We start from the raw sequence: 27482 nt of genomic DNA, 5'->3' as shown, positions 1-27482 counted from the left end.
CTATCTGTCAAAAATTTGACGGCAATAAAAAAAATAATTAGTTGATAGGATTGTCTTTCATTGAATAAATTCAAAATGAAAAGTTATTTCTTTAAATGTTAACATGATACCATTCTGACTAATCCCTATTAAGTGTATATAGGCGATCTACATTTTTATCTTGACTTTTTTGATTTCTCTGAAATTTTTGTACTTTGTACCCGCCCGTGTGGAATTTGTACCCGCCCGTGTGGAATTTAACAAAAAAATATAAAGTTTCATTTTTTATTTTAATTATTATTTATTAACATATTATAGTTTTTTTTATAAAATAATAGTAGCCTAAGTTACTTCATATTACATCGGCTACTTGCCAGTACGACTCGTCAGAATCTGTCCAACGATTTTAGACTTTAGTCGGAACAGACAAACAGACCGAAATTTAAAAAAAATGTAAATATGTACCGTATTTATATTCATATTCGTATAGTAAAAGGCGGTTACATGCCAATTTTATTTATTAGTATAGATAGATCATCTAAATATATTTAATGGAATCAGGCGTTATTTTGCGAAAGTCCATACTAAGTAAGAAAAGGACCAATATTTAGCCACCTCCGCACATGCAGTGGTAGTCGTGCAACAAAGTGCACTGCGCGCCAGCCCGCTGATAAATGCGCATGCGGAAAACAATGCGAATTACACAACTGCCACAGTTAAATCATTCAAAACGTGTTTCACCTCTCCACGGGGCATCTTCAGGAGTTATGTTACACCGATTAGTGCCAAACACAGAGCCATTTAAATATACTCTTTGTAATGATATTACAGCATTTAAAATATATTATTAGACTGGACACTAGTACAAAGCGGTATTCAAGGCTTGCGCATGCGCTCCGTGGAGTGACATAGCAAGAGTTAAAAAGAGAGTCCAACCTTTACGTGGTTTTTTTATGGTCCCTGTTATAGTGGAACATCTCGTACTCTCCTATCTGAATTTGAGACATAGCATTTACGTTTTTTTTCTAATAATACTTGCCACAAAATTATTTATTCCTTTACTCGTATTTTTATTCGTCATATGATCCAACTTTCCTCTTCTTTCATTCTGTAAATCTCTAGCAATCGTCTACATACTAATTTCCTTATATGCTCTTCTTTTACCTCGTTCCTCAAATATCACACGTTTTGTAGTAATAGTACACTACAAGTAGTACAACAATAGTACACATTATATCGCATTTTTTCGCTTTTAGTTTTATTTTTATACTATACTTACTATTTTGTTACATTACCTCGACGCGGTTGGTTACTTCTGCCTGGCATAAGAGCGAATCCTTTAAGAGCCTACATAAGAGCATTACCTTATATTGAAATTATTATCTGAATTTTAATGTGAGACTCACCTGAGAGCAGGGTCGGACTATCATACACTCTATCCAGAGCCGGATGAAGGCGGCGAATGGTCCAAATGTCTCCATGATGTAAGCGTAGTCGGCACCGCTCAATCTGATCATTGTTCCCAGCTCCGCATAACAATACGCTCCTACCTGTTAATACAAGATTTATGTTTATATTTTTAACACAGACACGACAAATACAAAAAAATATAAATAAGTTTGTAAGCCCCTAACTTGCGTATTAACTTAACAGATCCTTTAGGAATATATACGCATGTATAATAAAACTTTACAGGATATCTAAGGTCTTCCTTTTCCTAGTTATAAATCTAAAATTTTAAAATTATTATGTAATGAACCATAATATAGCATTTAAGAATTTTTAGCTGAACGAAATGTGTGGAACTTGAACTCAGATATGTAGATATCTGCAGAAGAATTGCAGCGGGCGTCTGTCTGGTGATACTATAATTATAACATCTGTAAATTGAATGATACTGATTCTCATTTGTTAATATAACGTCATAGACAAGGGTAAACTAGCGGTTAAGGTTCTATTACGACTATTGGTCGCAGGTTTGATTCTCAGCAAGCCTTCGCTTTGTATATATTGCATAATATCATCACGAACAATTAGTTGGAGTTGCTGAATATTAAAGAGATAGAAATAGAGACTTAGACAGCATTTTAAAACAGACTCGTTCGAAAGTTAAACCGACCACGATCAATTAAAAATAATAATTAACACACCAATAGAAAGATTTCATGAGAATCCGGGGGCGTTTACTAGCATAACAAATATAACACAATGAGGAGATAAGGTATTGACCAGACGCAGACGTGGCCGTATGGCGAGTTACGCATAGCTGACGATAGTGTGTCTATAACCTAAATATATATATATATCGAAACTATTACATTTTATCTTTTGTTATTGATATATGTTGACCTTTTTACATTTATAACGAGGTGAAAGGGCGCTGAAGGCATTGAGGCTAGGATTATGCACGGGGGACCCTCCTCCGGAAGACAACTTTGGTGATTTGGTTGACCTTACTTACTTCTCCGGATTTTGTAACCAGGTTCAAAGAAAATAATTTTGGGATTTATCTTCGAAATTGAAACAAAAATTCGGAGATGGTAGTGACGACACGATCCTGCAGATAGGCAGGTTGAAGTAACAGTGAGCAGGTTATATATCACGCAGAACCGTCAACTGTCAACCTTATGAAAATTCAAATAGAATTATGGTTGACAGATAACTTTGTTAGGTTGTCGGAAGACGTTGAATACAAGCGATAAATGGGGGATAGAGGCATGTCTGTATGGGTCTTATAGGTGTGATGATGACGACGATGATAATGAAATTCATAGGTCGTTCAAACAGACTTTAGTGATGTGAAAGGACATAAGACATAAGTCGAGCTAAGTCGAAAGGGCTGAAAACACTGTTCGATCTACTACTTCTTTGAATTATTTACGCTAGTATTAATTACGAAAATTGCTAGTATTAACTATCAACTGACTTTATGACAGTTTAATATATTTGAACAGTTTAATATATTGAAAAAATGTAATAGCCAAACCTCGAAATTCATATGTAATTTTCAACATATAGTTATGTGGCAGTGATATACTGTTACAGAGGACGGATAACATCTGTTATTAACCTCAGAACAAAAATAAAACTCTAAAAAAATAAATATCTCTAAAAATAAACACTGAACCCTTGGATTAGGAACACGCGTGACCTTGAAGTTATTTATAAAATTGAATTAAAATTGTGTACGGTTCTCGGAAATTCTAACCGAGTACTATCTCGAACTAGCTAGAACTTTATCCGTAGTATAAGTATACTCCCCATGACGACAGTGTTGTTTTTCCTATTATAAGATTAAGATCTACGGTCAGCGAAACAAAGTGACTATATGGCAAGTTATTTATACAGTGATTTCTTAAGCGATTTGTAAGGATACTTTTAACTAAGCGAAAGTATACTTTGTGTTAAAGTAGGGTGACCATCTGATTTGTGAATAAAAGACTCATTTTGAACCAGAGGTGTTTCATTTCGAGTCTGAACCCACATTATGCAACAATACTTATTGACCAGTGGTAACACAGCGGTAGCAGACTGGAAATTGCGGTCTCAGGTTCAATTCCCGGGATACAATCTACATAATTAACTTTGTATTAATTATATAGGATTGCCACTGCTCACAAAGAAATTCCAAAGATATGAGTAGCAGCGTCGTCTACGTAACATAATACCATTATGTGATCACCAGCTTGTCTACAAAGCATGGCAATTATGGTATATCCTCCGATAGATATCTTTGAGAGAGACATTCTTTTTGTATCAGGGAGGGTAAACCTTGTGGATGAACATAACATACCCTGTCCTCTGGAGGATGGACAGAGTTATGTGGGATTCCTAACTACTAAAATCCCCTCAGTAGTCGTCTTCGGAAGCTGAGGAGATCAGAATCTCCTTCGGAACTCGCAGCTGCCGCCCAGTACTATGCCAAGATACATCCTGTGAGGAAGCTGTGCTCCCCCAGTAATCTCGCTGACCACTTCGCATTGCAGCATTTTTTGGGTTAGCTTTGATGGGATGTAGAAGTCCTTCAACGCCCGTGAAGTCGATGCTCTTTTAGTCGTCTCTTACGACAGGTGCTACCTTAGCAAGAAAAGGACCAATATTTAGCCACTTCCGCAGATGCAGTGGTCGTGGCCGCCAGCCCCGTGGAGGGGTGAAACATGTGTTGAGTGATTTGGCGGTGGCGGTCGTGTGATTCGCATTGTTTGCCGCATACGCATTTATGAACGGGCTGGCGGGCGGTGCATTTTATTGCATGACTACCACTGCATGTGCGGAAGTGGCTAAATATTGGTCCTTTTCTTGCTTAGGATGGACTTCCGCGAGGTAACGCCTGATTTTATTAAATAGGTGCTACCTTGGCTCTATTCTAGTGAACACGGCTGAAGGGTTGTGGACCCGAGCTTGGTTGAATCTTTGGCCTATATCCTTATGGGTTTAAACAAAGACGATTTATATCAATCTAAAATTTTTTATAGTCTGACCCTTGTTATTTTAAACGATACTGTTTTCATTTGATAGAGTTCTACGACATTATGTTCCTGCCGTTTATGTTTTGACTCATGGTCACGGGTAAGACTGGGCAATTTTGTCCCAATAATAGCCACGTGGGACTAATTCTTCCTTCATTGTACTGCTAACATAGCCAATGAACGGTAATGAGTTAACAACTGTCATTAGTGACATTAATGGCCCGTGAAAACGTTTTGAAATGTTTCTTCTGTACTGGGTTAAGAAAATTAAATTTTAATTTATTCTGTGCAAAATTTTTAAGCAAGTAAATAGCTTGTCTTAACACGTTCACTGCGGGCCCAATTTTGAAGAACTTTCAGCTGGTGCGGCTGAGGTCGAATCCGCCTCAAGCTGAACTTCCTAGTAGTGCGGTTGAGGCCTTTTCTGCCTCATGTTCATTAATATTTTTTTACAATATTGAGTCAATGCTTCGCAGACATAAAGAATAAATTTGTCTTTGTCATACCTCATACGGTTGAGTGTAAACAGCCGTCGCACTAGAGAGAAAACACGAGTTTTACGCGCCGCACCAGTGCAAAGTCTACCATGAGGCTGAATCGACCTCAAGCCGCAGTGAACGTGTTAAGTTGCAGTACGTGGGACACATCACTCGTGCAACAGATAGCAGTTGGGGCTGAAAGGTACTGGTGTGGCGACCACGAGGCGGTAGACGCGGCGTAGGTAGACCCCTCCACTAGGTAGACTGATGGTGGACATGGTTAAGACCGCGAGAATCAGCTGGATGACCAGTCATCGTGAGGATCTTTGAAGGAGGCCTATCCCTTGCAGTGGGCGTCGACCGAAAAGAAGATTTTCTCGCCCGACAAAAGCCTACACACTTGCAAGTTAGTGAATTGATTAAGAAAAAAGAAATTAATCGATATATAAAAGTAGTGTGATAAATCTCCTCGTCTAACATTTTAATACATAATATTTTATCTTATATTTTATCGGACATATTTATATGAGCCATGGGATGCAAACTAATAAAATAAGTATCGAAAAAAAAAACAATATAAATCTCCGCGACCTGATTTTACAGACACTGAAAAAATTATTCAAAAAAATATTCAAAGTATAGAGATTAGCTTGCAACAAGTGATAGTAAGAGAAGTATATATACTACATCGCTTGTTGAAGTATGAAGTTGTATAAATGTATACATATATATGTGTGCATATATATATATATATATATATATATATACATATATATATATATATATATATATCTATGTGTGTGTGTGTGTGTATAGGCGATAAAGATCAGTGATATTTGACGCCATTTGTAAATATTATGGCACTTTCACATTCTAACATTACTTTTGCATCACCTTATGTAAATGCTATTAGCGAAACGGTTACCACTGCTCACGAAAAAACAAAATCTCTGTTTGTGTACAAAACTATCATAATTAAATTTTATTATCAAATTAATAAATTAGAATAGTGAGATTTTACACAGAAATAACGCAAGGTGATCCCTAGGTTACTAATCAATCATTTTGAAATATACGGAATTCATTTTTTTAATAAATCCGGTTTGTCTCAAAGGACAATAATAAATTGGTTCGCTGTTCGTACTTCACAAAGTCAGAGTTTTAATAAACTTGAAAGGATCATTTTCTTCATAAATGACATTCGTCAGTCTCCCAAGAGAAATTAATATTAGCGACTGAATGTTTGCGTCTTGAGTAAACACAACAAATTGCTTCACTAGGGAATACGTATTACAATGTGAAATGATTGTTATTACTGGAGCATTTTATAATTTATTTGAAATATTTTATTATGTAATATACAAAAATGTTTCTCTACCATTGTAGGAAGCTATTAAGAAGGCCTACATCCAGCTTCTTCCCTGTTAAGGTCGTCCATCCGACATGTGAGTGGACATCCTAAACTAGATAAGGAGTTCCCTAAACTTTTTTGTGTCGTAGACCCCTTGCCATGTTTTTCCGTGTTGAGTAGACCCCCTACTTACCTGATATAGATTTCCTGTAAATTTCTAACTGTAGTGAAGTTTAGTGTATGTTCAAAATGTATTGTGACCACAAAGCGAATACCAACATCCTACAACTTACACAATTTTATAAACATATATAATATTTTTTTTTACTTCATAGGTACTTTTATAAATAATGTAAATGTTTTGATATTATAAGATAGTATGATGTAAGTAAATAGGAACCATCAGTGTATGTGTTGAGACCCACTATCGTTGACCCCCATTTTCATTTCATGGACCCCCAAATTTTTTTCGCTGACGTAGACCCCTTGCAGGTTGTCATAGACCTCTAGGGGTCGATATAGACCACTTTGGGAATCACTGGTTTAGACCTATCGAATTTATTCGTGGTCGGTGTAGGAGACATCACAATCAAGAGACCTCTATAGCTTAGTTCCTGTAAAGAGATCTAAGCGAGATAAGTATAGAAATGTAAATAAACGCTTTTAAAGAAAAATCAAATGAGTATTGTTAAAGAAAATGTTTTAAAAATATAATAAATCTGGCAAAGGATGAAAGGCGATGGTCAGAAGGTATGTAAATGCAATAAGAATGTAAGGAAACGTAAAAGGAAGAAGATGCCAGATATTGTGACGGATAAAAGAAGAATAATGAATAACTAACATAATGAATACTGAAAAAAGTTATTGAAATCAAAGTGGCTGTGCCAAAAAATGATACGAGAGATAGAAAAGGGGGAATTTAAAAAGCAAATTGACTTCAACATGCTGTCATTTGCTGTCGACATTGCATTTGCTGTCACACGATGATGTAATTGCCAATAGTAAAATCATCATCATTCCCACCCAAAGAACATCCATTGCCGAACACAGTCTTCTGTAGATTTACAATGTGACTAGCAGGACGTGGACTACATCCAGCGTCCACTGGCAACCTTGACTTCAGAACCTTGAGGCTCTTGCGGTTAGTTCTACCTATCAGTGCCACTTCTAGTTTCCAATCCGCTAGACAACGCAGGTTTCTTTCGTTAAAGGTTCTCTGCATAGCTGATTATATCTCGTAGAGAAATAGCAAATCTTTCGCCGTGGCTTTGTAAGCTTGCACATAAAACTGAGAGTGAGTGATACTATTTCAATACCGTAAGTCATCACCTAACTGTATGTTATATGTTTGCTTTATCGAACCGCGAGCTAAATATTTTACCTTGTTAGATCGTATCCCATTTACAACGATGATATTTGCACGAAAAGGGACTATACTGGTGTAGGTGTGGACTAATCGATGGAAACGACATAGGTCTTTTCTGACCCTCGCTTGAAAGCAGCCATCACATAACACAAACTAATAACAAAATACATGTATCAGAGTTCTCTTTATACAGCATATTAATATATGAAGAAATATCATCTCTGTTTTTGGCACTAATCGGTGTAACATAACTCCTGAAGATGCCCCGTGGAGGGTTGAAACACGTGTTGAGTGGTTTAACGGTGGCAGTTGCATAATACGCATTTATCAGCGGGCTGGCGGGCGGTGCACTTTATTGCACGACTACCAATGCATGTGCGGAAGTGGCTAAATATTGGTCCTTTTCATACTTAGGATGGACTTCCGCAAGGTAACGCCTGATTCTATAAATTTTTTAAGAAACATCATTTTTATCTTTCTTTTTTTTATGGATGTCCACTGCAAGGCATAGAGCTCCACCAAGGACTGCCATGATGATCGGTCCTGCGCTGTCCATATCCAGCAACTTCCCGTGACCTGAACCATTGCTCGGTCCCCCTAGTGGGGGGCCACACGCCGCGTCTACCATCTCGAGGTCGCCATCCGAGTGCCAACATAAATAGTCTTACTGTGTCAATATATATGTATATTAAGTATATACAAAAGATAACGAACTCGACCCAATTTCAGTTTATTTATATGCATGCAGATTAACTTGAGAAAATTACTTTATTTGAAATCCAACTCGGACATTGAAGGTGTTCTCTTTGTAATGTTTTATTGTCAGTTTATTAATATTAATGGTTTTAATAGCAGCTTACATTATCTGTGTTCATTGAGACTGTATTCGAAATGCTATTATATTTTAAAGTATTCAGTTTGAATCTCAATTAGTTGGACAGACATAATCAAGATCACGGGAAGTAGCTGAATCTTCGAAGGAAGCTTATGCCTTGTTGTGGTGATCCATCGGTTTACATGTATCAATGAGATATATTTAGTTCTATGAATAATTCTTGTCTATCCGGCCTTCGTCCACTGGACATGCCACCCCTGATGAATCTGTAACTGCCACTTGAACCTTCATATTTTACAGGCCGCTTTCTAACCAAGTTCGATAGCATCATAATCGTCTTTTTGACAGACGATGTACTTCGAACAACGGCTGAAGTGGAAAAGAATATATTTTTATATATATATATATATTGTATATGTGTGTGTGTGTGTGTGAGTATAGTAATATATGTATTTGAATGTATGTACATCTTAAACTGCCATTTCCTTCATGTCTCTCATCTCCATTCAAAGGTTGTCTGGTAGAGATCGCCTCGAACGATAAGACCGCCTTTTGTACCTCTATATTGTATATTTTTTAGTTTTTATCTAAGATGTACAATAAAGTTTAAATAAATAAATCGCCATGTATGACAAATACAAGCGTTCTGTATGGAATAGTCATAAGTTCCACTTCACATGACAGTGTTTTTTTAAATTACGATAAAGAACTCTCTCCAAAGATTTTCTTCTCCTAAAAATAAATGGAATGTTTAGAAGGTACTTCTCATACTTGGTTCTTCGGAGATCACATATTGCTTCACCGGTAAGCTTAATTGAAAATTCTTGTGCAACCTTATGCAAGAATGACTTGCAAATATATCGGAATGCTATTTTAAATATTTAAGCAGGTTTGTATTTATTACCCTATTGACCTTTACAACAAGTTCCTGCTGTAAAAATGAAAAATTATTCTAAAACTTGGTTGTAAACAGAAATCTGTCCACAGCTGGCCATAAAATCTCTCAATCTCATATAATTCCAATAGGATAGGTTGCCTATGTCCTTTTACAAGGTCTGTACACTGTTTTACGTGGTCTATGAAGTACTTGTTTACAAGAAAACAATAAATTATATTTATACAATAAGTTCTATTATACTCGTGTATATAATGTTACACGCAAGATAAATGACTAGTATTTTTTAACTAAAACGAACTTAAAGTTTTTGATAAAAAATTGTAGTCTTTCTACAAGAGTTCAAGACGAAATCCATCTTTACCTGATGTCAGGTTCACATACCCTCACGCGCCGTTCCATATCAATAGACCCTCGCCTTTGACATTGTGTTTTTAAATCACGTGCTATTTACTGAAAGATAATGACTGTCTCCTTATCAACGTATCCGTCGCGCAGTTTCGGATCCTATATTAACTTAATGATAAACTAATTTATTTATCAACAGACGATTGTTTTGTTTCTTAAGAACATACGAATTGGAATTTAAAATTCAAAATTTCTTTATTCACATTCGCATTTGAGCCATCGATTATTTTAACATTATAAGCAATAAGCTACAACCGGCCAGGAACGCTGAATTAAAAAGAGCCGGCCTGAAACTAAAAAGTTGCTCTTTTAAATGAAGTTTTTCATGCGTCAATAAACCAAGTTCGGCACATTAAAATGTTGTATATAATTTATTTAATAACATACCTATAATTTTAAATTTATTACTAAGAAAATGAAGCTCTAAGATGTTTTGTGGAACTTTTTATATACGCTACATCAACCCATGAAGGATTTGTCATTTATTTTTGTTTCTTATATTTATCACGTGTCTGTCACTATATTTCATATAACATTTTAAATTATAGCGCGTGAATAATATGTTATTAAATAAGTATTGAGAAGCTACCGATAGGATACCAACTTCTTTAAAAACTTCTCAGGGAGACTATAGCATTTATGTTATAATTCTAGCGTTTAAGTATGCTTCAAGCATTTAAGTATAATTCTAGCGTTTAAGTATAATTCTAGCATTAAGTATAATTCTTGCATTTAAGTATAATTCTTGCATTTAAGAGTAATTCTTGCATTTAAGTATAATTCTTGCATATAAGTATAATTCTTGCATTTAATTATAATTCTTGCATTTAAGTATATTTCTAGCATTTAAGTATAATTCTAGCATTTAAGTATACATGAAGCGTTCAAATATAATTCTAGCATTTAAGTATAAATCTAGCATTTAAGTATAATTCTAGCATTTAAGTATAATTCTAGTATTTAGGTTTAGTTCCTGCATTTAAGTATAACTCTTGCATTTTAGTATAATTCTAGCATTTAAGTTTAATTCTAGCATTCAAGTATAATTATAGCATTTAAGTATAATTATAGCATATAAGTATAATTCTCGCATTTACGTATAATTCTAGCATTTAAGTATAATTCTAGCATTTGAGTATAATTCTAGCATTTGAATATAATTCTTGCATTTAAGTATAATTCTATCATTTAAGTATTGTAGTCGTATTCCGCTTTAAACCTTCTACACCTATAACCAATCACACCACCCGTACCAATCAACACAATAACCAATCCAAACGTGTTTGAGAGACTTCCACCTATGTACTAACTCATTCATCATCAGTGATAAGCAGCGGTAGAGGACTGTGACTTGCGATCATAAGTACGATTCACACTTGGTAAATTTATTGAAAAGGATTACCATTGCTTACAAACAAGTTTCCAAAGTAATGTAGTAGTAGTAGTAAGGCCTGCCAAGTGTGGGGATTACAGGATATCCCTCCATAGATATCTTTTGGGAAAGCCTATCCCTTGCAGTGGGCGCCTATGTGCTAGCAACAACACTCGTTCATTACCATAGATAATAACTTAAAAAGGAACAATTAATATAAAAGTAAAAGAGACAGGCTTATCGTTCGAGGCGATCTCTACCAGATAACCTTTGGATGAACAAAAGAGATATCTGCTGGTCTCTAGGATCATAAGACTTAGAGACCTAAAATTTTGGTACAAAAATTCCTTTTTTAAAATTAATGACAGTTAAGAGTGGATTTTGCCAAGTTTTACCCACAATGACGGTTGAGTGGGAGTTCATAAAAATTGCATGCAAGCTTTTACACGTATAACCAAACATCCTGTGTATAAACACTTACCATACTAAATACTCCTGACGCAATCCATACAAGAAGACTTGCGTTAACTGATCCAGTGTACTTTAGTACGCCGGTTGGTGAAACAAAAATGCCGCTTCCTATTATGGAGCCAACTATAACAGTGATGCCATTGAGAAGCGACATTTTAGCCTCGAGAGCACCGCCATCTTTTTCATCCTCTATCGGCGGTTCCGTCTTCAACGCTTCCGTGTCGCAGTCTTCCTTCGAATCGCTTTTCGGTGACCTGAAACAAAAGGTTACATTAGATATGTTGATGCTATTTGTGTCAATATATAAGTGAATAACTGTACGATATATGCACTCCTATGTAATATGTTTAAATTATCTTAAGTTAGTAATTTAAGAAGCCGTGAGAACAAATTTGAAAAAAAAAGTTCTATTATAGTGTCATTATTCATTTATTCCTATGTCCCCAAGATGGGGAAGAGAGAGAGAATGAGATTCACGCTTTATTTCGCTCCACGTCATTCCAACTGCCTTCACTTCTGCAGTGATCGTCCGCCGCCAGGTTTGCTGTGGGCGGCCACGTTTTCGCTTTCTTTAGGATCCCAATCTAAGGCTTGCCTCGATATGTGATCAGTGTGTAGCCTATCCAGTTCCACTTGCAGCGTTTGATCTGCTGGTCGATCGGCATCTCATGCCAGCGTTTTAAGAGATCTAAGTTGGAGATTTTCTCGGGCCAGTATATACCGACAATACGTTAAAGATAGTTGTTAACGAAGACTTGAAAAATATATACCTGTATCTATTATAGTGTACAGGTATATATTTTTAAGTTATGATAGAGCTTGAGATTAAATCGCAGTAATATAGTAAGTAAGGATACGAGGGCCAAACTGAAAGTTTTTAGAACTGGCAACTTAAAAGCATTATATTAAAAAAATAAGTTTAAATTTTGAAAATAGAACTCTTTACCAATAATATTGAGTATACATTTCATTCATTTGTCATTTGTTTTACGATTTGGCGGCAAATTGAAAATTGTCTGTGCACGTCAGAATGAATTTAAGCCGAGAAAATTTTCGTGCAATGATTTTTTATGACTTTCGATGTCATATAAGTCAACAAGAAAGTTATGATAGACTTCGATTGGCTTTTCACGATGAAGCCCCATCTCGTGCCACAGTTTACAACTGGTTTAATGAATTCAAACGTGGTCGAACTAATCTCACCGATGATTTGCGTGAGGGACGGCCTTCTACAGCGACGACTGAAGACAATATCAGTGTTGTGCGGCGTATGATAGAGACTGACAAAAGAGTGACCTATCAGCAGATTCGGACAAGTCTAGGCATAGGTATGAGTCAAGTGCACAAAATCCTCCATGAACATTTAGCGGTCAGGAAGCTTTGTGCCCGCTGGATACCGCATAATTTGACCGAGGCTCAAAAACTCCGCCGTGTTGATTGGTGCCGAGAAATGATCTAAAAATTTAACGGAGGTGACTCAAATGCTGTGTTCGACATACTAACGGGTGACGAAAGCTGGATTTACTGTTATGATCTGGAAACCAAAAGACAGTCTGCTCAGTGGGTTTTTCTTCCGAAGAGTTGCCAACTAAAGTGAAGAGAGGTCGAAGTGTTGGAAAAAAGATGGTGGCCTCGTTCTTCGGAAAGACAGGTCATTACGCGACAGTTGTCTTAGAGGATCAGAAAATGGTTAATGCAGAGTGGTACACTAACAACTGTTTGCCACTTGTCTTGGAAAAAGTTCGAGAGAAACGACCTCGCAGCAGGATCCTCCTTCATCACGACAATGCCTCGTCGCACACCGCCAGGCAAACGATCGACTATTTGGCGACCTCAGACGTGGAATTACTGGGTCACCCGCCGTATAGCCCCGACCTCGTACCCTGCGATTTTTATTTATTCCCGAAAATAAAAGAAAAACTTCGAGGAAAACATTTCATGGACGCCGAAGAAGCAGTGGCTGCGTTTCAAAACGCCGTCGAAGAGACCCCTATGGCCGAGTGGGCAAGGTGCTTTTCTCAATGGTTCCATCGAACGCAGCGATGTATTGATGTAAATGGACGCTATTTTGAAAAGTTATAATAAAACTAATAACTTGCTAGAATGCTTAGTTTTTGATTTTCTAAGAACTTTCAGTTTGACCCTCGTATTATAAAATTGACTATAAAATAAAAACTAATCTGAACGTGTTTTGGCATCTTCTAAGATGAGAACGCCTTTGGAATCCATATAGCTTTAAATTGAAATATTCCTTTAAAGGGCAGTTCAATTTGATTCTAGTTTATATCAAGAGAGAAGAGAGAATAGAAGTGTTTATGAGTCGACCATACCTATGGCGAGATATACCATAATTGTCACACTTGGCAGGTTGGCAGTCTCAGTGTGGAATTATGATACGCAGTTGATATGCTGTCCATCCTCTGGAAACGTGTTTGTAAACAGTGATAATCTTATATAATTAATGCTTTTTTTATCTTTTTATTGCACTCTCACTGCTTTCCAAATGGCATTTGCAAATTTTATAGGTATGTAAGTGGCAGAGTACGCATATCCTAAGACTTATTTTAAAGTATCAAGGGTCAATGACTCCCGGGAGAGCCTCGGCTCAGGTCGCTATATGTTACTATTTTACCAGATTGGGAGGATTACCACCGAGCGTAATTAATGCATAAAGAATTACATAAGATTGTATAGAATCGAACTCGCAACCTATGATCGCAAGTCTATATCTTCAACCGCTGCGCTACAACTGCTTTAAATACATAAGTTGTAATTTTAAATAATGAATAATAATATGAAGAATCGTAATAATGAAATAATATGTAAGTATAGCATGCTATCGAATCATAAATGAGACACGTAAATAAATGAAAGTAACCACAGCGGATTGGCAAGTTAAAATGGCAGTAGAAGTCGATGGAGAAGGCCTATGTCTAGCAGTAGACATGTAAGAGTTAAAATGTTGATATAGAATACTGTTTTGAAGGATACTTTATTTTAAATAAATTTTAAGAAAAAAATATTATACAAATACACGTGAAAATTTAAAATTATTTATAAATGGCGAAGTTGTCATTCCTGCCAATGTTCTGAGAAAAAGACTAGATCTTATTATGACAATATATTGTCTGGAATAATTTCTGCCATTATCGTCGCCAGACATTAGAGGTGTGTGCTTTGAATGCGCAACGATTCCTGATCACCCTAATATAAAGTAGGAGAGCGTTCAAGAGAAGAATATATTGTACTTCGAAGAAGTGAATAAAGTCGGTACTATAGGCAGGATATTAAAGTAGCTGCTTCCTCGGGGAGTTAAGTGTTTTTTGTGTGTTCTAGCTACGAACCTGAATTGATATTATTAAGAAGTCAGGTGAAGTAGGAGAAAAGGACCTGTATTGTACCCTGACATTTGTTTCATCAATTCTTACCAGCTAAAAGAGGCTGCCTTAAGGCTTTCTCCTTCAACTATCACCACAATGGCCGATATTTAATGGAATCAGGCGTTATTTTGCGAAAGTCTATCATAAGTAAGGAAAGGACCAAAATTAAGCCACTTCCGCACATGCAGTCGTAATCGTGTTTCACCCCTACACGGGGCATCTTCAGGAGTTATGTTACACCGATTAGTAGACTCTGTGTTTGGCACTAATCGGTGTAACATAACTCCTGAAGATGCCCCGTGGAGGGGTGAAACACGTGTTGAGTGATTTAACGGTGATAGTTGTGTAATTGGCATTGTTTGCCGCATGCGCATTTATCAGCGGGCTGGCGGGCGGTGCACTTTGTTGCACGACTACCACTGCATGTGCGGAAGTGGCTAAATATTGGTCCCTTTCCTTACAATGGCCGATGTTGTGATGCCCGCAAGCAACTTCCGATCTTGATTATGTCTTCGATTCACCTAGTGGAGGGCCTATCTACGCCGCGTCAAGGTAAGAAATATTATAAACTGTACGAAGTTTAATCTAATGTATACTATCGTAGTTATAAGTGTTAAGATAGATAATATATTGAAAAATGCCGTTCATATCTCGAATAACCTTTCATTGTATAACTAGACGCAGCCGATACGGCAGCGATAGCCCGTTTACAATTAATTTAAATATTAATTCATCTCGTTTGAAGACTCGGTGGGTCGTGACCTTGGGACAGAGCGTCGCCCATCTATTGAATCTACTGTGCATTGCAGAGATATCAATTTTATAAATAACAATGAAATGCGTTTTAAAAAAAATGAAAGTAATATATGTCGTAAACATTTAAACGTGTTGAAATTAAATTTGTATTTATTGTACATTAATGATTGAGGCCTGTATCCAACAGTGGATGTCTAATGGATGAAACAATGTTGATAATGAAATTTTTCTTTAGTTCGTGCGCGAGAAATCGTGGTCCTGGGCCGAAATACGTATGTTAAACATAGATCTTCCACAAATATATTAAATAGGACTAATTGAAAGTGTCGTTTGTTCAAACAGTAGATTGCGTTTATGTTAAACAAAAATATCTGATATTTCACTTGCATATTACGTATTTACCGTCCTTAATATAACTTGCTATGAGATTCTATGAAGACAATAATAGTGTCATTGGTGTGAGAAAATATATTAGCATTTTTGATGTACAAGTTGTAGAGTTAATTTATATACGAATATGTCAAGAATAGGTTCATAGATACTGCCTTGTGGTACTCCGTATTATTAATAATTTTTTGACCTCGTTTATGGGGTCAAAAATTATTAATAATAACCTACGGTTTTTTTTTAATAATTATTTTCACGTATGATTTTGTTCTTCTCTGTTTTTTTTAACATAATTAATATTTTTATTAGGCCATGTTTTTGGAGACCTTTCGTTACTCTTGTCATGTGTGGGGCAGAGAGGTTACATTTTAGGTTAATGTATTTCAGGTTTTTTTATTGACATACTCCTTCCTTCCTTCAAACTATCTTTTACCCTTTCCTTTCGTCCTTCGAATGCTATATATCTTTCTTCATTTGTAAATCTTCCATACATCACCTTTCTTACCACGTCTACATTCCTTGATCACAATTTTGCATTACATTTCACAGATTTTCATATGCATCTCTTTTTTGTTTATTTCTTGTAAGTTTTTCGAACCTTATCTAAAGTTGTCTTATTCCTATTTATTCATCATTATTTTTTTTTGGATCCCGTTTTTGGGGACGACTCCTTCCACTCTTATTTATGTGGGAACGGGGATTTTATTTTTGTTATTCATTTTCTTCACTGGCTTTTATTATTACCTTTCTCTTTTACCATTCGTCACAATATCTATTTTGCTAATCTTTCATTCCACAATTCGTTCTCTTTTTCTCTTCCACTCTAATTACCTTTCATCCAACCTCAATCACTGCAGTTAGGTCCATTTACAATTTGCAAGACACATATTTTTTATTTAATTTTTCTCATATCACAGTTTCTTTTATTTGCCACATTTACAACATTATTATAATTTACATTTAGTTTGTTCCCTACTATATTTCACCATTAATATTGTAGCTGTTGTACTTGAAGCTACATACAGGTGCTCGTATGATTAACCGGCTATTTGTGATCGATGACGCTTTTGTGCGAAGAGAGAACATTCGTCATGTTGATTATACGACGGATTTCGAATAAAGCCTAAATTGTATGGTAAATATTTGCCACAACAAGCCTCTTATACACCGTCGGTCTGTGAAATCCTTTGATATTAGCATTTTTCTAGCAAATGTACACATTTTTTATTATGTACACTCTGAACTTCTCTTTCCTTCTAGTATCTCATCTCCACCCAAAGATTGTATGGTGGAGTTCACCTCAAGCGATAAGACTGCCTGTTGTATCTCAATAAAAATTGTTTAATTGTTATTATTTTTGTTTTAATACTACATATCCTTTTAAATATACATTTTATAATTTTATGGTGTACAATAAAGTGTAAATAAATAAATAGATGGCCATGTTATTCTATAAAGACGAAATTTCCGTAACAGTGTCCTATATGGAACAGACATACGGTATTTAATTTATGTGTACACATAACACTTTTTTACTTCAATTATGATAGAGAACCTATTTACACCTGCGTCTCTCTCTACGTGTATCTGAAATACATCTCAGAATATTACAGTAACTTTAAATGATTATTTTTATTCGCATTAGATATTTCAGTTTATACGGTATCACAGGCTTTGTTTGGTATTAAAGTTAACCTCAATTAGTGTTACGGTGGCATAGAAAAGGTTTGGATTCCTCTAAGCAGTTCATTGATCCAAACTACGACCTATTTCCAACGGTTGCGGTCACCGATTGGGATTTTGTTACGTATATGTATGCAATAAATACTCCCAATACTTCCTATTTTGGTTATAAACATTTTTTTAAATATATCTCATTTTCTATTTATTTTATTTTACTGTTTTTTTTAAATATTTGTTTCAATGCGTTTGGTATAATTTTTTTTAAAAAATACAGCAATAATAGCATACATAGCAGCAAAATAACATAGCTATATTTAACTATAACCAATTTCGGAATCGCCTTTTTCTTAGTATATCATCAATATGTTATAAACAATCTATAAAACTGTTGATTTTTGGAAAGGATGTACCTTCCATTGATTGCTAGTAAATAAGCTATACATTCAATCCCATTAAAGCTGTTGCACCAATAACCAATTACGTTATTTAAAAATCAATAGTTTAAGAAATAATAAATAATTTAATAATAATATAATAACCATAAGAATAGTCATAATTATTCGCATTATTATATGTACTAGATATTTTGTGAGCGATCACTTCATACAGCAGTCAAATGAGCTATACAATCACTTGCTTAAACCTTCACGCAATCATCCTGTATATATAAGCATTTAATGTTAACCTTATTTATCTTATTAAAATGCTGTTGTATACGACACTGCGAATGTTGTACACAATTTGAATAAACAAGTGCATTATAATTTTTAATTTAAATACATTTGCTTTTGATATACTTTTTCTTAATAGTATATCTCGTCATTTTATAAGATAAACACGAGATTAATCTTGATATAATTCATGGTAAGTGATCCGTCCTGTCTGTTACAACTAGGATTTTAAAACACAACATCCTGCGGGAACCACGCCCGTATTCGCCACGTTGATCTTCTAACTCGCTTGGTAGAGCAAATGTGACCTTGAGAGATATTACACATTCTCTATATAGCAATATTTATAAACTATTTTGATACAAAGCCCCTCCTTAGTCTTTTTACAATTCTTACGCCCTCCTATGTAAGATATATTATTTATATTATTTTAAAAATCATAGCTAAAGCCAAATTTTGTTTTTTACATTATCACGTGTCAGTAATGACTAAATAGACAAAGTAAACTTCTTACTGGCATTATGAAGCTATAGTTCTAGCAGCGATTGAAACCTCTCAAATCACTTTGAAATTCTATTTTTAACTTTTTTGTCATTGCTACCAAACATTTTTAATTATAAAATTGTGCTGTTGATTGTTTTGGTATTTTTTTAAAGGCACAACAATGATACTATACAAATTAATAGTTGTAAAAGTTGGCACATGTAAGAATTTATACAGTACGTTGAAATTGTTATAATTTGTGTTAATTAATTAGCGACAAATTTTAGGTTTCCTCAACTCCTAAAGTTAGTTTTTGTGTATGTAAAAATTACATTCGGGAAAATTTATTTCGACCACTTTGATCGATTGTTGAGTACACGTGTACTTAACATTCAACTTCATCGAGTTAGTAATTTTTTTTATCCTCAATATATAGGCCTATACAAAAACATCTCTGATGTTGTTTTCAGATGATGAATGTTCACAAAACTATTACTAGATTTAAAAATTTCTAAATTGTGACATAGGTTTCTACACAGTAAATAACTTCATTGAAGATGAAGAACTCACTTTGCTGATGATGACTTTTTAATGTTAATTAATTTTTTTTTCTATAAAATTTGTAATCCATCTAAGTATCTTTTGCTAGTTCTTTCCAGGTCTTCATTATTTATATTTAATGTTATTGTAAATAATAGCACCTTTTAATTTTTATAAGATAGTAGAAGGCTCCTTTGTTGAAGATGAAGGATTCTCTTTTGATTCGCCTCGAGGTAATTATGTGAAGATTAGTGTAACGCCGAGTCTAAGATATTCGAAATATTCTTCCCAGGCACTTCATTGCCAAGGTCACTATTAGCGAAACAGACATTAAATAAACCATATTATGAGCAAAGACCTGATTGTTTTAATAGATTACTTTGACATATATGTAAGAAGTTAAGCTAGATAAATATAACAGGGAAAACATTGATAAGTCCTCGAGTAATAAAAAATATATTTTCACTTTCGTATACTGCAATGTTTTATTAATAAAATGATTATATTTTCATTGTATTTCCGTATAATACATGATAGTTTTGTTTCATTACGTACATCACATGTAATCGGCCCTATTGTGAGTCTTTGGGAAAGCCTTTGTCTAGCTGTGGACATCTTACAGCTGAAATCATAATTATGATTACAACCTCACAAGCCATTTTTTAAATTTGATAAACGTCAAATGTATGTTAGTTACTATCAGGTATTTTGGTTTACTGAATGACTTGCATTGGAAGAACAAAGTGTTGCTTTTACTATTTTCGTTACAAATTTTCCATTTTATTATTTTATATTTAATAGTACCTTAAGGAAAATTAAGTAATAAATAGCTGAATTGGCAGAAATGTTCTCGAGTTTTACGTCTAACAACAACAAAAAGACTTAAAAACTTCTAGACCTATTTCCTACAACCCAGAAAAAAGTTAGGTAAGGTTAGGAACATCTGAGCTCCCCATCCGCAGTCGGAGATCTGGACGCCGGGTATTATACCGCATCTTTCTCCAACCCCCTTAGCATGGCCTTGGTGACGGAGTCGAGGTGATCCGGTGCAAGTAAGGCCCAGCACTGGACCACCGCCGTTGAAACTGCGATAGTATGCGAAAGCGTTCCCGTAGTTTTAACAAGGCGTTCAAGAGAACCGTGGGGTTTTAGCTGGTAGTAGTCTAGCATAACCCTATCGTTGCCCCGCAGCGGATGGGTATCCCGTGCGGGATTTCCCCACGAATAAAAAAAGGTTAGGTTAGGTTAGGTTACATTCTATCGGAATATATAGTTAAAATAATAAATTTTAATATGTAGCAATCCCAATTTAAAACCCATTTTTTTAATCGTTGCGTTATTTATTATTTCTGAAATTAATTTCTAGATAAGTTGTATATATATTGACAAATATGACTTATACATTCACACCATTTAAAGTTTTTACACTAATAACCAATCACCCTGTATAGAATAAACTTAGGTATTCAGGTTATAGTGTTGATGTGTTCCATTGTTGAACTACCCTCATTTAAAACGCTTAATACTGGACGCCCTTCAGCGAAACAACAAATACAAGCGGCATACAATACCAGCGAACCAAACAGCTTAACAAGCATCTGTCTAGATGAAAAGAGTCTGGGAACACACGACGCGCCGAAATCTCACAATTATTGTGGGAAGTAAACGAGTTATATGAAGTATTTTTTGGAACAGCTTTCTAATCCACGGAAAGAAGCAACATAATCCTCAGACAATGTTCTCGTCTTCATTTTCATAGACTGTAAATGCAAAGGTCAAAAAACCTCATGAAAAAGAAATGTGATTTAATATTTTTATGTTATGTATCTTACATTTAAATTTTTGTAATTACTATGTTATATATTATTTACTATGACTGACATAGTCAAGGTGTGAGAAAGTCGCTAGTTGAGGCCTATGCCATGACATGAACACATAATTTATATAAACACTTAACATATACACTTTCGTAATACTCTTTACTATGTACTATATGATTCGTTTTTTTTGTTTCAAGTCTACCATCCATCATAATATTATATACTTCGTAATTAGCATAGTATTAAGATGTATTAAATTATATTACTTGTGAATTTTCAGTGTATAAATAAATAAATATAAAATAACCTAAAAACGCCGGCAAATAATCTTTTAACTACGTAGAGTGTATTGTTAGATAAAGAAATAGATGTCACTGCTCTCTACTATAACAAATAAAGGGAACCTAGTTTTATATGCGCAAACCGACCATTCTCCAGACAGCGAAATGATCAAAAAGTTCACGCTTCGTTTGGCGTCTTTGTAAGAATTTTTCTCGACTAACAAAAACGTAACAGAAATGAGGGCAAACAAGACGACGCGCGGAATTTCTTCTTTTTCCGCTACGGCCATTTTGTAATGTTCCATTTTCAAACTCGAAATTTTTAAATTTACTATTCCGAAAAATTTACGATATGTCTTATAACGAATAGAAGAAACAGGTCGTATTCAACAGAAAAGGACAACTAAAGTGAGATTTAAATAAAGAATTGTATCATACAGTTATATTCAAATAATATAACGTAAATAAAACTGACATTGTAAGTTTTTTTTTGTGGTCCCATTTACATATTTAATATATTAGTATAAGAGAGAAAAAAATTAAAGCCTGCTTTCGTCAAATGTTGCAGAGCGATAATTGTTGTAATTAATGGGAATATAGGTAAAAATAGTACAGGTCGGGTAAGATGTTAAAGAAGTAAAGTAAAAAGCAAAACACTAATGTCAAATATGTAAGTCAAAATAAACAAAATGTTTAATTGTGAAATTAAATAAGTAATTTATGTAAGTATATTATATATTATAAATAAGTTTGTGATGCCCTGTCTCATAAATACGATAGGGAAGAAATAGAGGCCCCCAATAGCAAAGGTAATTGAAAAAAAAAGTATGAGGAATCATTCCCAGGCTTTTTTTATCACTTGAAAGATCCTTCATCAAACTTTAATAGGATTTTATCCATTTTTTTAAGAAACTTTCAAATCAATAGTTTCTTTCGATACTATGTTTGCTCTAGAGGCTATATTACAATCTTAAATTTATAACCTATTCGTTGTCTAGGAAACACTGGATCAAGAAAACAAAGAAAACAAAACAGACATCTCTGTTTCACATGATTTCTGTCTGTTTTACACCGTATTTATCAAAGGTCATAGCCCAGGTTATAGAGGTCAAATGGTATCACACATAGCTCCCGGTATCCACTTGGTTAGCGATAACATTATTAAATTAAACTGATGTTATTTTTTAGCGAAGCTGTTTTTACCTTACATCACTGTAAAAGTGGCATTTGCAGATGCTACAGGTTTGTGAGTCAGGGTGCAGAGGACGCTTGGTTTTAAACCTCTTTTAGGTTGCAAAGATTGAGGGCTCCTGTGGAACCTTGAACTGGACCAGTACATACTTCTACTTCACCGGATTGGAAGGCCGCCTAGCCCTTAAATCCCTACGACAGATTCTCCATAGAATAATCAGGCTCGAGAGCGCTCTAAGAAACCTCAACATAGGTTGGCACTCGTGAAAAGCCTCATTTATCGATGGCCAGAAGGAAACCTACCTTGGTAACCTACCAGGGTTACGAAAATACTACTTTTTAAAAAGAAAATTGAACAGAGTAAACATTTAAAAAACAAAAATAATATAACTCTGCCAATAAATAAATTGGAATAAAATTTACCTTTTTCGTAACCAGAAACAACACGAAAAAATTTATAAATTTATTATTCTCTTTTAAAAAAAAGCACAACATTCTACATTACAACACACTACGTAATTGAAACTGAACTATAAAATTAGCAACACAAAGTGAAAATAAAACTGTATACAAATTGCGTTGTTTTTAGTTAGAAAGGGAATCCCCGAGTTTTGATGGCATGGCGCAATTAGAAACAAAAGTGTTGCCATCTTTTAGAAAAAAAATGAAAATTAAAGACTCGAACCCAAAACAACACAACCTCGAAATTCTAACGACGCACAGTGAAAATTAGTACTAATTAAGCAGCGACGCAACTTCGAAAAAAACGCAAAATGAAACAACGCAAAGCGAGGTTTTGGTGTATATGAAATTGTATGTTGGATAAAAGAACCCGCAACCTACGATCATTAATTTAAGCTTTACCACTGCGCTACCACTGCCGATAACCATACCGGACCCTATTTCCGCACATTCCATCGGAATCATCTCTATTCTGAATATTAAAAATGTATTTAATGGCTGCTGGTGTCAAGCAAAATAGTCTCCTACCTGAAGCCCTTGCAAGCTATCGCTCTATGAAATATCCGCCTTAAAGTTCTTACTTAACCCTTAATAACCTAGAGTTTCAATTTTGATACCAAACTTTTAAACCGAATGTTCAAATTACTATTAGTTGTTTTTATAGGTTGGCTGTACGTATTTTACTGTTGTATAATATTCTTGCCAACGAAATTAAAAAAAATCTATTTTTCCCTTCATCTAGACCCTCAAGCAAACACAGTAATATTAAAAAAAAATCCCTTTCGTAAATCAGGCTACTAAGGGTTAAGAGGATGGTAGTTTTAAAATCTGTAAGAACATCTAATATAATGATAAGAAAGAATCCTATAGCTTGAGGTTTCGTTCAAAAGAAAGCCATATGATTGTATTTTTTTTTAATTTATCAACGTTTTACATTCAATTCAGTTGTTATCAGTTCATTGACCTAACAGAATGCGTTGAATGAATCCAGAATATATATGCAATATGATACAATTAGTCAATTCATTTAAAAAAATATGTTTTAGTGTGAGTGATGTAAACCCACACACTATAATGTTAAACCTTTTTATATTAGTGATTTTAAAATATTTATACTATCGTGAACTATTTCTTTTTTTTTCTGTACTTAATTGTTAACCAATACTGTTATTGCTTGTTATAGATCAATATAGTCTTTTTCTTTCAACAAAATTCTTTTTTTAAAAATCCTTTATCTTCTTAAATTTATTATCACAGTATCAAAATTTGATTATAGCTTTCTGGCTGATCGTTAATAATAAAAAAATAAACAAAAACAAAGATTATTTAAATTTTGGTATACTAACGGTTGCTTTTCAGTGCATATTTAAATACATTGTTTACGCGCCAAAATTTATAACCTTACTTAAATAATAGTTTAAGAAAAATATATTTTTTTATTCAATTTTAACTTAGAAGCTATTGTCATAGATCCTTTGAAAGAAATTTTCTTAACATACTTTTTTAGCACAAAAACATGACTTCCTCATGAGTGGGGTCAATTCGTATAGAAAGAGAAGACAAGAAGGAAGAGGTACTCTATATCTTCCAACTCTTTCTAATTTACGTCAATCGAACCACGCGTGCCATCAAATCTAAAAAAGTAGTCTAACGCAATTACATAAGAAACAAAAGAATTCGCAAAGCGCAGAAAGCGGGTCAACAGAAACGTGACCTTATACTTGCGGCAAGATCTCGACACGTATATTTCGTAAATAATCCCGTTCTAATGCAATCATGATTTCCTTTCGACAGGTGATAATAAATTATTATAAATTATAAATCGTTTTTGTTTACATTACATAACATTTGTGTAAAATATCGTAAATATTATGTATAAACTTGTAATAAAATCTCTTTGGTTGTACTATTTGCATCTGGCTGGTATTGGTGAGATTAAAAAGATTTTAATTACGAGTTATTTTTTATTCGTTATTCTATATTTAATTTTACATCAAAAAAGGACAACGTACAATGCGAATCGTGAAAAATTTGTGACGTTTATAGAAATAATAAAAAAATATTAAGAAGTTTTATATAAAATCTAAAGGAACTTTTTCCGTAACCTATTGTACAAGGTTCTTTTTATATCATGTTAAAGCTACGGTTATTAAACTACATTGCTATGTATAGTTTTGAAAATAAGAAGCAATTCATCATCATAAACTCATTTCTAAAATAACATTTGATCATTTTAAACTTAGTTAGATAGGGAGAGGAGTCGAGTGAAGCAAGGAGCCCTTCCTAAACCTGCTGCGCGGGTCGTCAGCCCCGAGAACCGTGGTTAACGTCGTCGTTTCAGCCCTTAGACGCCCACTGCAAGGCAAAGTCCTCCCTCAAAAATATCTTTGGAGGAATATACCAGAGCAGATGGTTTGGCAACCGCAGTGTGTTGTTATAGTTCCCAGACGCTGCTGTCCATCCTCTAGAACAGTGATACTCAAAGTGGTCTATATCGACCCGTAGGGGTCTATGACAACCTTCAAGGGGTCTACGTCAGCGAAAAAAAATTTGGGGGTCCATGAAATGAAAATGGGAGTCCACAGACTGGACATCATTAGCCGAGGAGATTTAAGATTAACCCTCACAAAATTGACGCCAAATGTTGATAATTTATTATTAAAGCATCATGTTCATCCTTCTCACTATGAATATTGACTTATTGCTTATGTTATTTTATTTATAGTTTATTTTATGTTTATTTATTGTCACGTATATATTACATAACAGATACAAAATTTTGTTTTGAGTAGTTTTAATTTAAATTCAATTAATAAATGTATAAATTAACATGTGTTTTTACTTTAAGTTTTTAACACTAAACTTCGCTACAGTTAGAAATTTACAGGAAATCAATATCTGGTAAGTAGGGGGTCTACCCAACACGGAAAAACATGGCAAGGGGTCTACGATACAAAAAGTTTGGGGAACTCTGCTCTAGAAACTTGTTTATGAGTGGCAATCCTATATAATTAAGACTGTGTCACGGAAATCGAACCCGGGACCTACAATCGCAAACCTTAGTCCCCTGCTGCTGGGCTATCACAGAAATTTGCACATGACAATTATATTCCGAATTACTACATAAATTTTATATTTAATTAATTTTGTTAATGTACTTATAAATGTCTATATTATTATTATTAAGATTATGTTGTCCAACGGTGTGTCGAAAGACTATTATAATGGGGTCAGTCGATTCACGAAGAATTTCAATATGCCATCCCTCTTAACATCCTTGACCTAAATAGGGGTAAGAACCCTTAGTGGAGGAATTGGAACGTATTTAGAATAGGGAAATATATTCCGCTACAATACACAAGGAGCTTTGCTATCGACTAAGTATTTACGTTATTTAATATAAAGAATAAATAATAAAATGGTTAAGAACTATTAACAAGACTTATGATTATCTATCTGTTAAATCATTTCCTTTTCTTCCTCTGTTTCTTTCTTAATATAACATAAATTATTTAATATATATATATATATTAAATAATTAATATAATAATTTATATATATATATATATATATATATATATATATATATATATATATATATATATATTTATGTATGTCTGTGTATGTTCATGTTCGTTTGTTTGTAAATATGTATGTTTTGTACACGTTAACTACCCATTATTTGTAGTTATACCTTTTCCATACTATGGTTGTCTGTAAGAGATTACGTCGTGTGATAAGACCGCCCTTTGTACTTTTTTGTATATTATAGTGATAGTATTTAAATGTATTCTAGCGTGTACAATAAAGAATATTAAATTAAATTAAAGAATACTTTGTAATTAGTATAATTCGTACAGTCGCTGAAGTCGTCATTGTGACCATATTTAGGAGAGGTTCACCTTGAAGTCTGCGTCTATCGGCTGAGATGATCATAAGTAAGAAAATGACTAATATATAGCTACTTCCGCTATATAGCAGAAGTCGTGCAATAAAGTGCACCGCCCGCCAGCCCGCTGATAAATGCGCACGCGGCAAACAATGAATTTTGAATTACAAACTACCACCGTTAAATCACTCATCACGTGTTTCATCCCTCCACGAGGCATCCTCAGGAGTAATGTTACACCGACCAGTGTCAAACACTGAGAGAGAGGTGCTGCATAGAGAGGTGCTACTGCTACATAGCGGAAGTAGCTATAT

The 27482-nt window shown here is 34.4% G+C and overlaps 1 protein-coding gene across 1 annotated transcript in view; it reads right to left on the bottom strand.

Moving 5' to 3' along the window:
* The window catches only part of LOC137925915 (large neutral amino acids transporter small subunit 1), a 76897-nt gene that overhangs the window by 24849 nt on the left and 24566 nt on the right, over positions 1-27482 (bottom strand). The window contains exons 2-3 of the mRNA XM_068769401.1: positions 11636-11879; positions 1386-1529 (exon numbers count right to left, since the gene is read on the bottom strand). Coding sequence (XP_068625502.1) covers positions 1386-1529; positions 11636-11879 — 388 coding nt within the window. The remainder of the gene's footprint in view (positions 1-1385; positions 1530-11635; positions 11880-27482) is intronic.

The sequence above is a fragment of the Battus philenor genome, unplaced genomic scaffold (genome assembly GCF_028537555.1).
Source record: "Battus philenor isolate CCGP_79_NKW_IND1 unplaced genomic scaffold, ilBatPhil1.0.hap1 SCAF_28, whole genome shotgun sequence".
NCBI classification, from domain to species: Eukaryota; Metazoa; Arthropoda; class Insecta; order Lepidoptera; family Papilionidae; genus Battus; species Battus philenor.
Note: the sequence above shows the minus strand (reverse complement) of the source record. Positions and strands in the feature narration are given on the sequence as shown.